General features: G+C 31.7%; 1 protein-coding gene across 1 annotated transcript in view; it reads right to left on the bottom strand.

The window, feature by feature from the left end:
* LOC110031450 (protease Do-like 8, chloroplastic) overlaps nucleotides 1-1,580 on the bottom strand; it is a gene marked incomplete at its 3' end in the record, with an annotated part of 51,068 nt that extends 49,488 nt beyond the window's left edge. The window contains 1 exon segment of the mRNA XM_020734649.1: nucleotides 1,277-1,580. Coding sequence (XP_020590308.1) covers nucleotides 1,277-1,440 — 164 coding nt within the window.
* Between the last annotated feature and the right edge of the window lie 11,954 nt (nucleotides 1,581-13,534).

Raw genomic sequence — 13,534 nt, 5'->3', positions numbered from 1 at the left:
CCCCCCAAACACCCTTAAATTTCCTCCACTAAAAGAATTTTGTCATTGATTGCAATCGTGAGTTTATAAAAAATACTTTCATATTATGTGCCTAAAAAATTCTAATAGGCTACTCATTGGCTGAGAACTTGCACTTCCAATAACATTGTTCAATCTCATCAAAATATCAGTTGTCATCAAGTAATATCAATTTTCAAAAAAAAAAAACACAAGCCCAACACTCAAAGCCAATTTTGTGGTCTAAAAAAGATGTTATGGCTAGACTTTTTAATAGAAATCTCATCAAAGTGCCTATAAAGCGCAACTCTTCTATAAATTTTAAAAGTCAATGATATTCCACATAAGAACTATCCATTTTTAAATTTTTTATCATAATCATAGTGTAATATGAGTGCGGGTCCCTATGGTGTGCCTCTAGAAAAATGACTGATAAAATATTTGTGATATTATTATGTCTATCAGGGACAAGTATCTAAATTTCTACTATACTGACTCTCTCAATTTAATCATGATATATATGCATGGCACATCATTTTTTGTGTCGATTATTACAATATCCACAAGGCAAATTTATAGATTGCCATTTTTAGCTACTCCCTCAAGCAAAAAAAAAAACTTTATATTGTGAATCCATAAACAGTTTGAACAATGTCCAAACATAGCTTGAATACTTGTTCGAGCGCTTGTTCAAATCATATTTAACTATTTATTTGAATATGGTTAAAATAAAGCTCAAGTAACAATCAAATAATATAATTTGAAAGAAGTTTGAATGTTTAGCTAAACATATTTAAATCGTGTACAATCATAATTTGAAGTAGCTTCAGGCATAGCTCTAACGCATATCCTAATAATGTTGGAAACACACTCTTTAATCTAGCTTTGTAGTAAAACTCCAATGATATATGAAAAAAATTATTATAAAAAATAGTATCCATGCCTGTTAAAATCACTGAAGAATGATAAAATCTCAAACTTCACAGGTACAACCATATTATTCTTCTGAGCAAGAAAATCTCAAACAAGAATAATGCTAATATAGCACTGAAGAAAGCCGAAGTGAGAAAGAGCGGGACATCATTCTTCCCATTCATCAGGATATGAGAATAGAGTGTGTTTTATTTCAAAATGAACGTTCAGACATATATCAGCAATAAAACAAACAAAATAATTTTTTTTGTTAAAAAGTAGGAAGATTTATCTACAGGTGCACTTTTACTAGCATTTTTACGGAAATGTTAGCAATAATTCCCGTTGAAATATTCCGAGAACAGACCTATGAAGCGAAGACGAGAGAGGAGCCTCATCCCCATTCAGTTCAGATACCATTTTACTACGGGAGCAGACCGACAAGGCCCCTTCCAAGACATCGCGCCGGCCGTAGCGTCTCGGGTCTCGAACCCCGTGGAGGATTGGAGGATTGGAAGCTAAAACGTGCATTCCGGAGAGAAATGCTGCCAGATTCTGTAATCAGCCCAGTAACAGAGCAAAATTAAGAGAAGTTAGGGATAGAGCTTCAAGGAATTCTCTGAAAGAGACGAGTTCGGAATTTAGAGACGGCGAAGTGAACTCTGACTAGTCACTACTCACCAAAAATATTGGGGGGCTGTCATTCCGGTTAATATCCTAAATAATTTTCACACACGAGCGCCGAGTCTACAAAATGTATTGCTAGATTATTTATTGAGATATTCTTGGGGTATTTGGATAACTCTCAATAACTGAATTATTGAAAGATTATTTGAGGTCACACGATTGCATGCATATAACTTACGTAAATAAGGCTCTCGTCAAAAATTATTCACCACTGATGGGAAAGAAAAAATATTACATGAGAACTCCGCACGTAATTACGCCGTAGAAGTGATCGGTCTGGTAACACAAGAAATATTCTCCTCGTGTTATTCTGTGTTATTCAGGTGTTATTGTAGAATATTCTCCTCGTGTTATTCCATGTTATTCAGGTGTTATTGTATATTATTTAGGTGTTATTGTGTTCTGGGAATATTCTCGGTGTTATAATAACATAATAACACATCAATAATACTTGAAAAATACACAACAACACTTGAATAACACACAATAACACATGAATAACACGGGAGGAATATTCACTTGTGTTACTGGGCATATTTTTTTTCTACGTGACGTAATTTCATTGGACTCTGCACGTAACTCTACGTGCGAAGTCCTGATGTAATATTTTTTCAGTGAGAAAATGGATTGTTGTCTGACTTATGAGTTATGACAGGGTGCCGCTCAAGAACCGATTTTATTTTGAGAGGACTTCTCTTTTTATAATTATTTGCATTAGTTCTTTTGAAAGTCTGGTTGGTAGGATAAAAAAAAGTCACTTGCCATCTAAAATCAAAGAAAAATTATAATTCTTACAAAACAAGTTTTTTAAGAGAAGTTTCAATAAGTATCTTTGATGAAATAATTTTTTTTTTTTTGCATTTTGGGGTGCAGTGCAACTCAAAGGAGATTCATTCTCTTCTCAAACGAAGCCTTGATGGCATAAAATTGTGGTTCCTAAAGTAGATTCTTGTATTTGAATGAAAATAATACATGTGTTTTTTAACACTATTATTTATGATCAATTTAATATAACTACCATATCTAGTACCACTAAATTATTTTTAAATAAAAAAATTTAAATACGAGTAAATCCGAATTTACCGATCCACATAATGCTAAATTCAAAATATTGTTACATTTAAATTAGTTTGACATGTTTAGCATGTTATTTTAGAATTTCACTTAAAAATTGAACGGCAATTAATCTTCAAAGAATCTAAATATAGAGTACAAGACTCACATCACTAGGGTTGAGTATTTGGTTGGTTCGAATGGATCGGTCTTAAAAATTAATCAAAGCGATTGCAACCAAAATAAAGAATCTAAAAAACTTAACCAATTTAAATTTTGATAAAACCGAACTAATCAAACCGAAATTTAATTCCGTTTAAACGGTTCGATTATGAGCAAACCAAAATTTAATTATTTATTAGAGTTTGCTAAGAACAAACATTACAAATTACATAATTTACATACATAATATCAATTTAATTTTATGAATCATCTATTTATTTCAATCAAATGTTACATATAGTAAATTTTTTTTATTTTTATAGCTTTTTCGATATGAAATTAAAATATAATAAATAATTTTAATAAAATTTTGATTTGTTAAAAATTTTAAAATATTTTTATAAACAATGCACACCTCTACACATCACAGCAAAATTTTAAAATATTTTAAAATTTTGATGACATATCTAGAACTAAAAAATAACTTTTTTAATGGAATTTGTGAGGCAGTGCTGAGGAACTCTTTACCATCCTTAGCTCCATCTCCAACGCATCTCTTCTCCATTGGAAGCTCCCTAATGCAAAGCCCTCATACGGATTGTTTTCATCACATTGTTTCACCTATTTTTCTTGTAACTGTGAGACAACCACCTATTTTTCTTCTCAATTGGAAGCTCCCCATTGCCAAAGGAAAAAAAAAATAATAAGAAAAAGAACAATTCGTTTGAACGACAATTTTTCTTCTTCAACGCTTGCCTCAACAATCAACTAAAAAGGGTAATAAAGATATTTTCAATGAAGAAACACTGAATTGAGCATGAAGGCGACACTGAGATCGTGATCTGAAACGGGAGAAAATATTATTACAGTAGGGAGAAAATTTAAAAAAAAAAAATATCTAACGAAACCACAGTGTTTTATATGCTTCCATAGAATAAAATGGATTCGAACACATCCTTGATATGTATCAAATTTATATATTATATTTATGTTATTTTTATATTTATTTGTGTATTTTTATGTTTAATGTGGGTATTCTAGTGTTTTACGTAGTATACAGGTGATTAGGCAACTTGCGGATAAAATAAGCTGAAACAGAGCGCTTAAGGGTTGTACGGGCGCCCCCATTCCCAGTATGAGCACTCCCTTATCTATATTGGGTGCCTATGGTTCTGAAGACAATGCCCAGACACCCAACACCAAATTTGGGTGCCTAGAAGCCCAAAGACAGAGCAACATCCACTTGGGGGCAAGGCAAGTTTTAGGTGCCTAAACGCTCAAATATGTGTTTTGGCAATTTGCTTGCTTCGTTTTGCATCTGAGGAGATAAATTAGCCTGGTACAAAGAATAGAGGGAGTTCGGAAGGTTAAAGTTGAACTTTCATGAATAAGCACATCCAGATAAGGGAGGACAATGCATAAGACTCCAAGGAGGATACTCTATCACTGTGAGAGAGTGTGTGAGGCTTTGAAAGGGGAGTAAGGGAGTAAATTTCTTGTGATGAAGTGATTCTGCTTGGTGTATTGAGAGTGTATAAGAGAGAAGAAGTGAGTGGAGATCATTTTACAGAAGAGAAGATTTAGTGGAGCGAACAACTTCTCTTTATAGTGAGATTGTTCCTATGCAAACTCTTTTTGATTTACCGTTTCAATGAAATCATTACTTTTCTCTCAGCATATGCAACAGTTAACTATTTTTCATACTCATCTGTGTTGGAGATACGATGAATCATGTTTTCTCCATACAATTTTTCTAGTTTATTTGAGAATTTGTAAAAAATTGACGTGTTATCTTCTTTATATTCTCTTACATTCAATCTCATCAATTGAAATCACTTAAAAATTGGTCAAAGCGATTGCAACCAAAATAGATAATCCAGAAAACTGAAACTATTTAAATTTTGATAAAACCGAACTAATCAAACCAAAATTTAATTGGGTTTAAACAGTTTGATTATAAGCAAACCAAAATTTAGTTATTTATTAGAGTTTAACTAAGAACAAACATTACAAATTACATAATTTACATACATAATATCAATTTAATTTTATGAATCATCTATTTATTTCAATCAAATGTTACATATAGTAAATTTTTATTATTTTTATAGCTTTTTCGATATGAAATTAAAATATAATAAAGAATTTTAATAAAATTTTGGTTTGTTTGGTTGAATGAAGATTAAAACCAAATCGAAAATCGAAAACCAAATATTAATGTTTTAAAAACCAAAAATCGAAATTCATTTTTGAAGCCGAACCAAACCAGTCAAACTTAATATGTTTGATTCGATTTTTTGATTTTGACCAAACAATGCACACCTCTACATATCACAGCAAATTTTTAAAATATTTTAAAATTTTGATGACATATCCAGAACTAAAAAAAAAGTTTTTTAATTGAATTTGTCATGCAGTGCTGAGGAACTCTTTACCATCCTTAGCTCCATCTCCAATGCATTTCTTCTCCATTGGAAGCTCCATAATGCAAAGCCCTCATACGAATTGTTTTTATCCCATTGTTTCACCTATTTTTCTTGTCATGGTGAGACAACCGTCATAAATGAACTCTAAAAATAGCCTATGTATTTTATAAGAAAAAGAACAATTCGTTTGAACGACAAAGAACATAGGCTATTTTTCTTCTTCAACACTTGCCTCAACAATCAACTAAAAAGGGTAATAAAGATATTTTCAATGAAGAAACATTGAATTGAGCATGAAGACGACACTGAGATCTTGATCTGAAACGGGAGAAAATGTTGTTACAGTAGAGAGAAATTTTCAAATAAATTAAATATCTAACTAAACCCCGGTGTTTTATATGCATCCATAGAATAAAATGGATTCGAACCTTGATATGTATCAAATTTACATATTATATTTATGTTATTTTTATATTTATTTGTGTATTTTTATGTTTAATGTGGGTATTCTAGTGTTTTACGTAGTATACAGGTGATTAGGCAACTTGCGGATAAAATAAGCTGAAACAGAGCGCTTAAGGGTTGTACGGGCGCCCCCATTCCCAGTATGAGCACTCCCTTATCTATATTGGGTGCCTATGGTCCTGAAGACAATCCCCAGACACCCAGCACCAAATTTGGGTGCCTAGAAGACCGAAGACAGAGCAACATCCACTTGGGGGCAAGTGTTAGGTGCCTAAACGTCTGAATATGTGTTTTGACAATTTCCTTGCTTTGTTTCGCATCTGAGGAGATAAATTAGCCTGGTACAAAGATTAGGGGGAGTTTGGAAGGTGAAAGTTGAACTTTCATGAATAACCACATCCAGATAAGGGAGGAAAATGCATAAAACTCCGAGGATACTCTATCACTGTGAGAGAGTGTGTGAGGCTTTGAAAGGGGAGTAAGGGAGTAAATTTCTTGTGATGAAGTGATTCTGCTTGGTGTATTGAGAGTGTATAAGAGAGAAGAAGTGAGTGGAGATCATTTTACAGAAGAGAAGATTTAGTGGAGCGAACAACTTCTCTTTATAGTGAGATTGTTCCTATGCAAACTCTTTTTGATTTACCGTTTCAATGAAATCATTACTTTTCTCTCAGCATATGCAACAGTTAACTATTTTTCATACACATCTGTGTTGGAGATACGTGAATCATGTTTTCTTCATACAATTTTTCTAGTTTATTTAAGAATTTGTGAAAATTTGATGTGTTATCTCCCTTATATTCTCTTACATTCAATCTCATCAATTGAAATGTTAAAACCTCTCGTGATCTAGGAACTTTGACTATTGACTAGAAAAAGGAGTTGGATAACACACAATCACCTAGTAGAATAAACATATTACTAGTGTTGACCTCATTTTTGGTTGAGGTCTAGAAAACTTCTTTAGTAGCCTAGGTCTAGCCATAGGACTTTCCTATTGACTAGCCGCTTCTTATGATCTTAACAAAGACTAGGGAGGATTTGTCACTGGTTATAAACGTCAAAGTGGAGAAATTTATAATAAAAATATTGAAGATTCACACGACGTGATCCACAAAAGTATGATATTTTTATATAATCAAAAAAACTCAAAGCGATACAGTTAGATTTATAAATTTTAGGACTTAGACACCTTCAAATCATTGAAATTTTCAACTTAGGCTTGGGGTTTTAACAAACCAGAACTTCAATCTATTAGAAAATTTAACAAGCTCCTCATTATATGGATATACGGACTCAAATTCTTATACTACTTGATCAATGCATACACTTGTGTGGTTGTCGGTGTTCCACAACATTTCAGGTATAGTAAGTTTTTAGTGTCGTTAATGGGGAACGACATTCAATTTTCTAAGTTAAGAGATTTTTAGTCCAGACACTTGAAGTTTACATTTGAATCTTGTGTACTTATCTTTGTTCATCATATTGTTTTCATGTGTAATTCATTTCTCTGGTTGTTATTTTCATAATTAAAAAAATCTAAAATACTATGTGTTGAATTTTTTGTGTATTTTAGCAAGTACAATTTCTTAGTTTTTATTTTGAGTATTTTTTGTTTTGTGACTTCTCTAATATATTAGTTTAGGGTCCTTAGTTAGTCCTAGTTGTGTATGCACAAGATTGGATCTTTGAAACTAGTGTAGTACAACCCTATACTTGAAAAAAATTGTGAAAAAAATTCACAAATCTTCAAAATATATCAGGAGAGGAGAGATGTCGAATCACCAGATATTGTTAATATCAATTGCAAGGGTTGTTGCTATATCTAAGAAGTTTGATATACTCAGTTTGAATTTTGTATCTGAATCACTAATGAATGATGCAAATTATTATGAATAATTTGGTGATTTGAGTGTTGTGCCATGGAGTCATGGAATGTAACCAATAATACACTTAATAACCCTTATTATAACACCTACAATTCTAGTTGGAAAAATTACATTAATTTTAATTGGAACAATAATCAAAATGTATAAAATAATTTGTGGGTTAATAACCAACAAAATATCATAAGAAATTGGAACAATCAATGTAGTATTTTCTCCGACCCCATACCTACTTAACATTTTGGATTCATCTCAAATACTCAATTTGAAGGAGAATAAAAGTTTAAAATTTTGAGTTGTAAATGAGAAATCAACTACAGAGTCAAGTTTTAGCCATAAGAAATATAGAGGCATAATCAAGGAAATTAGCTAACTCATTGATTGATAGACGCTAAGAGACATTAACTGACAACACTAAGGTGAATCTTAATGATCAAGGTGAAGAGCGTTGCAAATTCATCAAACTTATGAGTGGGGAAGACTTAAAATGGGTGACTGTAACGAAAGCTTGATTAGAAAAATCTGAGTTAGAGAAACCTATTGAAAAACCTTCAAATGACTTAGTAAAAAGACCTTCACATTCTAGGAATGAACTCGAGAGATGAACACATTTCTCCCAAAGAATAATAAGGCAAATACTGTATTAACAATTCTTTAATTTCTTAGAAGAGTTCGAGAATATCACTATTAACATCCTATTTTTAGAAGCTCTTGAACAAATGTGCAATTACATGAAATTTATGAATGAATTTTTAAATAAAAATATAGAATTTCCCATTTTGAAATGGTGTTATTAACTGAGAATTGAGGTGTTACAATTCAAAGAAAGCTCCTACAAAAAATTGTAAAATCTGGAAAGTTTTACCATTTCAAGCACTATAGGAGACCAGTTTATGGGAAATACATTGTGTGATTTAGGAGCTAGCATAAACTTAATCCACTTTTGGAGTTTGAGAGACTAAGATTAAGAAATCATCAACCTACCTCTATGCCCCTTTAATCAGTTGATTATTCTTTGACTTTTCCTGGGGGGTTATAGAGGATGTACCAACCATGGATGATAAGTCGTCTTCCCAAATAATTTTATTAATTAGGATATAAAGGAAGATATTGAGAATCAAAATATACTACAACCAGCAGGGTGATTATTAATTTATGGAGAACTGAATTGAATAGTAAAGGATAAGATCAAGAGTTAATATTTCAAATTTATAATCTAATTCAATCCTTCATATATCATTTATAAGTTTTGTTATGGAATTGAGATTTAGATATTGCAAGAAATTATGAATAAAATGATTGGAGAAGAATACTTATAATCACGACAATTTAAGTTTGAGAGTAAAATTTGGGGATTTATGAGTCTCTAGGGCATCTAAAATACTGAATGATTGATCGAAGATTGTTAAAATGAAAATTTATTCCTTGAGAAAAATCTTAAGTATGATTTCATTGTGCCAAGTTGAAGACATAAAACACTACTTAGGAGACACCTGATTATTATCTTATGTTTTGATTGCATTTTTGCCTACTAAATGATACATGTGTGTTATGTGTATGGTTTGGTTAGGTTGAAGACATTAACTTAAGTGTTTATTGGGAGACAACCCAATGTAAATTTCCTTACTTTATTGTGTGTATTTGTTTATTTTTATTAGAATATATCCTTAAAACAACTTGCCTCTCACACAATTTAGAAGCTCAATGTTATAATTTAACTTGATTATGCTTTAGATCTTGAAGTTTTACCTTCATATTTTTTTTAAATATATATATTTATATTCATATGACTTTATGTTTTGCTTCCATGTTAGTTACCCTGTTATATGATTTGTTTATTTATGTTATAGATAGGTGAGTCACATGTGTTATGTGTCATTGTTCTATCATAATTTCTTTTTATTATGTGCATGCGTTCTATCTTAAATTTTTAGATTACTTTCCCTTGTTATTGTTATTAACATGCATTATACCAAAAATAAGTTTGGGGAAATGATTTTTTTAATATTTGTAAAATTGTGCCCTATACTAAGAGTATATATCTACATTTTAGAATTTCGTTGCAAGAAATGATATAATTAATTAGGATCTAGTGTGATTTAATAAGAGGTAAAAAAAATAGGTAGAGGTGACTTGAACTTTCAATTAAGTTTTGAAACTATTAGTGACTTCTTAATGATTGATCTCTGATTATAATTAATTACTATTTTTCATGAGAATTCCTAAATATTTAAATTAAAATGGGCTCCATATAAAATTAGCTCATCATATATATATATATAGAATACATTGAATTACAATAGTTTGAATTTAGTTAAGAGGAAATTGAGAATTTGACTTAGAAAAGAATTGATATTTAAAATTTAAAATTAAAAAGCCTGACCAGATTTAGTGATCCTCTTTGAAGATAAGAAAAGGAGGAGGAAAAAAATCAAAAGAGAACAAAAATTTAAAAAAGCTCAAGTTATAAAGAAAAAAAAAAACTCTTAGAGGAGGAGCTTGAGGTTAAACTTGAAATCAAAATTGGTACCAATCTCCATTTATAAAAGTCAAAGAATAAAAAATTTCTTTAATTATTAATTCAGAATATTGTTTTCAAAATAATAATGATTGAAATAAAATTCTATAGTTGATTAGTCAATTTGAATTTTAAATATATTCGAGAAATAATTTTATTTTATTCAATCAAACATATGTGATTTAAGAGTAATTATATGAAAAAGTGTTAATAGAAGTTATATTAGGATATTGACGGTTTCTAAGAAAATTTAAGCTTAAGAGAATGTTTGTGTATGTTGACTTATTTGATTGCCTCATTACTATAGAACATTAAAATCCTAACTTACAATCCATTATGATTTTTTCAAAAATTTTAACTTTAATATATTGAATTACTTGATCGCAAGTAATGCCTAAGGTTGGGGAAATTGATGTGTAACAAAATGTGCATATTTTATTTATGTTATTTCTATGTTTGTTTTATATTAATTCATGTATTTTTATGTTTTATGTGGGCATTTTAGTGTTTTGTTCAGTATAAAAAATATTAGTGGACTTGGAAAACAAATGAGCTGAAATAAAGTGCCTAAGGGCTGTCAGAACACCCTCTTTCTTAGTTTGCGTGCCCCCTTGCCCGTCTTGGGCTCCCGTGCTCTTGTTTTGGGTCCTTAGGTGCCTAAAGATCGAGCTCAGGCACAAAAAACCAAAATTGGGTGCCTGGGCAGAGCCCAAGCACCAAGGTGCCAATTCTAGGCTCTTAGGTGCCCTAAAATAAAGCCAAGGCGCCAATTCTGGGGGGCCTTGATGCTTAGATATACATTTTGATCGTTTCATCACATTGTTTTACATTTGAGGAGTTAAATTAGCCTATTGCGAAGTAGAGATAAAAGTTTGGATTAAGGGACGGGTGGTAACAAAGAATCACATTCAAATAAGGGAGGATAAGAAAGGAAACTTCTAAAAGAATACTCAGTCACTATGAGAGAGAGAGTGAGGATTTAAATGGGTAGTGAGTAAGGGATTGTATTTCTTATGAGGAAGTGATTATGCTTAGTGTATTGAATGTGTCTAAGAAAGAAGAAGGAAGTGAACATCATCATACAAGAAAGAATATTTAATATAATGAAACAATTTCTCTTTCTAGTGAGATTGTTCCTATGTAAACACTTTCTAATTTACTATTTCAATGAAATTTTTTTATTTTTTTCTCAACATTTTCAATAGCTAAGTATTTTTTATACTCGTGTGTGTTGGATATGTGATGTATCATGCTCTCTTCATAAAATCTTTCTATACTAGTTAAGAATTTGTGAAAAGTTGACGTGTTATCTTTTTTATCTTCATTTACTTTAAATCTGATCAATTGAAATGTTAAAAACCCTTGTGATCTAGGACTGTTGAATGTTGACTAGAAGAACAAGTAGGAAAACACACAGTCACCTAGTGGAATAGGCATCTTGTTAATAGAGGATTGCAACCTAAATAAGGGACTAGAGTATTCTTGGAAAACTTTTCATGGTTAAGCCTCCTTAGAGGCAATAAGAGTTTACAACACTTCTTATGGTCTTGGTAGAAGCTAAGAAGGATTTGTCTCTGGCTGTCAACGATAAAGTGTGAAAATTCATAGGAAGAATATTGAGGAATCACATGATGTGATTCATAGGAGTATGATCTCTTACATAAAAAAAAACTCAAAAAATTATAGTTAAGTTTATATATTTAGGGATTTAGACACTTTCAAATCAATGAAATTTTTAAGCTAAATCTAAGGGTTTAGTAAACTAGAACTTTAATATGTTAAAAAATTTAATAAGTTTCTTGTAGGATCGACACATGAACTCAAATTCATATACAACTTGATTGACGCATATGCTTGCATGGTTATCGGTTCATCACAACAATTTAGGTGTATCAGTCCTCAAACAAAGCCCAAGTTTAAGATGTCATTTTGGACAGGAACACCAGGTTGTCCAACTGTTTGGGGCAGGTGACAAGCTTGTGGCAAAAAGAAAATTGTGGCACATATTTAAGACATGCGGTCTCCTTGCTCGATCTATGTGGGCTACGTTTCTCAATTTCATTACATATTCTTTTCAGTTTTAACCCTCAATTATTTATAACAGTTTATTGGATGTCATAATAAACATTCATCAAGGGCATCAATGTTCTGTTTTTTGGTGTCCTCTCTGCGCGGATGTGACATGTTTTCTCTGGGTTGATCTTTGACTTTGCTCAGTCATTACAAGTGAGGTGTTTGAAACCCATATTTCTCTCTCGCTATCTCTCTAAGGGTGAGATTACTTTTCTCTCTATGAATATCATTTAGCTTCATGTGAGCTTATTTTTTCTTTGATTTTAGGTGATTTTGTGTATTATGACGGTCTAAGATGTTGTGTATGAGATTTTTGAGTTTTTAGTTGTTGTGCCACCTTGACTATTGTTTGGTTGCTTTGTTAAGCATTTGATGTTGTAAAAAATACTAAGTTGTAAAACTCAGGTTCAAATTTGATAGTATCTTGGGTATTTTTTCTTTTTAAAGTTCCGTGATCATTGTATGATCTTCTTATAAATTTAAGAAGCATTTTTTTTAAGGAGAATTGTGTAATATGTGTTGTTGTCACCTTTGATTTCGTATGTCTAGGATGTTTACTTGAACGTTATGGGACTATGTTTAGTTTCTCGTAGTGTAAAATACCCATTCAGACCTCCAGTACGTGTCTCGAGCACGGGATCATGACCGGTACCGATTCAACCCCACCTGAGAAAGCTCATTGATGGGGTGGAGATAGTTACAGTCCGGGATATGCCCAATGTTTATTTTTACTATTAAAAACCATATTTCGTCCCTCGTTAATGGATCATCCACTGTGTATTTGGTATACGGTGATTCACCATTTGCTTTTATGACACAGTCAGGCCTTAGAAGCATAGTGTGGACCCTATGGGTCAACTTAGTTATTTCGTAGGCCTCGTTCGTCAATGAGCTGTTATCCATTTGGGATGTGGGAGACTCACTCTCTGCCTTGTGGCTTAGCAAAAGCTTTGAAATAATCGGGATACTTCTACAAGATAACCATCTTTTTTGGTGACCTATTTACCTGCATGATAATGTAAGTAAGACTTCTTTTATCTAGTGTATTATTGAGTATCCCCCTATATGTAATTAACTAAAGGGATAAGTTCTTTTAAGAGTGCTCATGACCCCATAACAATAATGTTCTTTTTGGTTCTTTGGTTAGGGGTGGCGTATAGTGGATTTTCTTCATGGATATCGTGTCTCAAAGTATTTCGATCCGTTCCTCTTTGGGAGTATAATCTCGGCTTATCACACGAGGATTACATGTACATAAACCCTTCATATTTCTTTTTAAAATTTGTTTGTTTATTTTCGTTGTACATCCTGTCTTTTCTGATTCCTCTCATCTTCAGATTATTTATGTGATTTGA

Source organism: Phalaenopsis equestris, unplaced genomic scaffold (assembly GCF_001263595.1).
Source record: "Phalaenopsis equestris unplaced genomic scaffold, ASM126359v1 Scaffold000820, whole genome shotgun sequence".
Classification (NCBI taxonomy): domain Eukaryota; kingdom Viridiplantae; phylum Streptophyta; class Magnoliopsida; order Asparagales; family Orchidaceae; genus Phalaenopsis; species Phalaenopsis equestris.
This window is presented reverse-complemented; position numbering and strand designations above follow the sequence as displayed.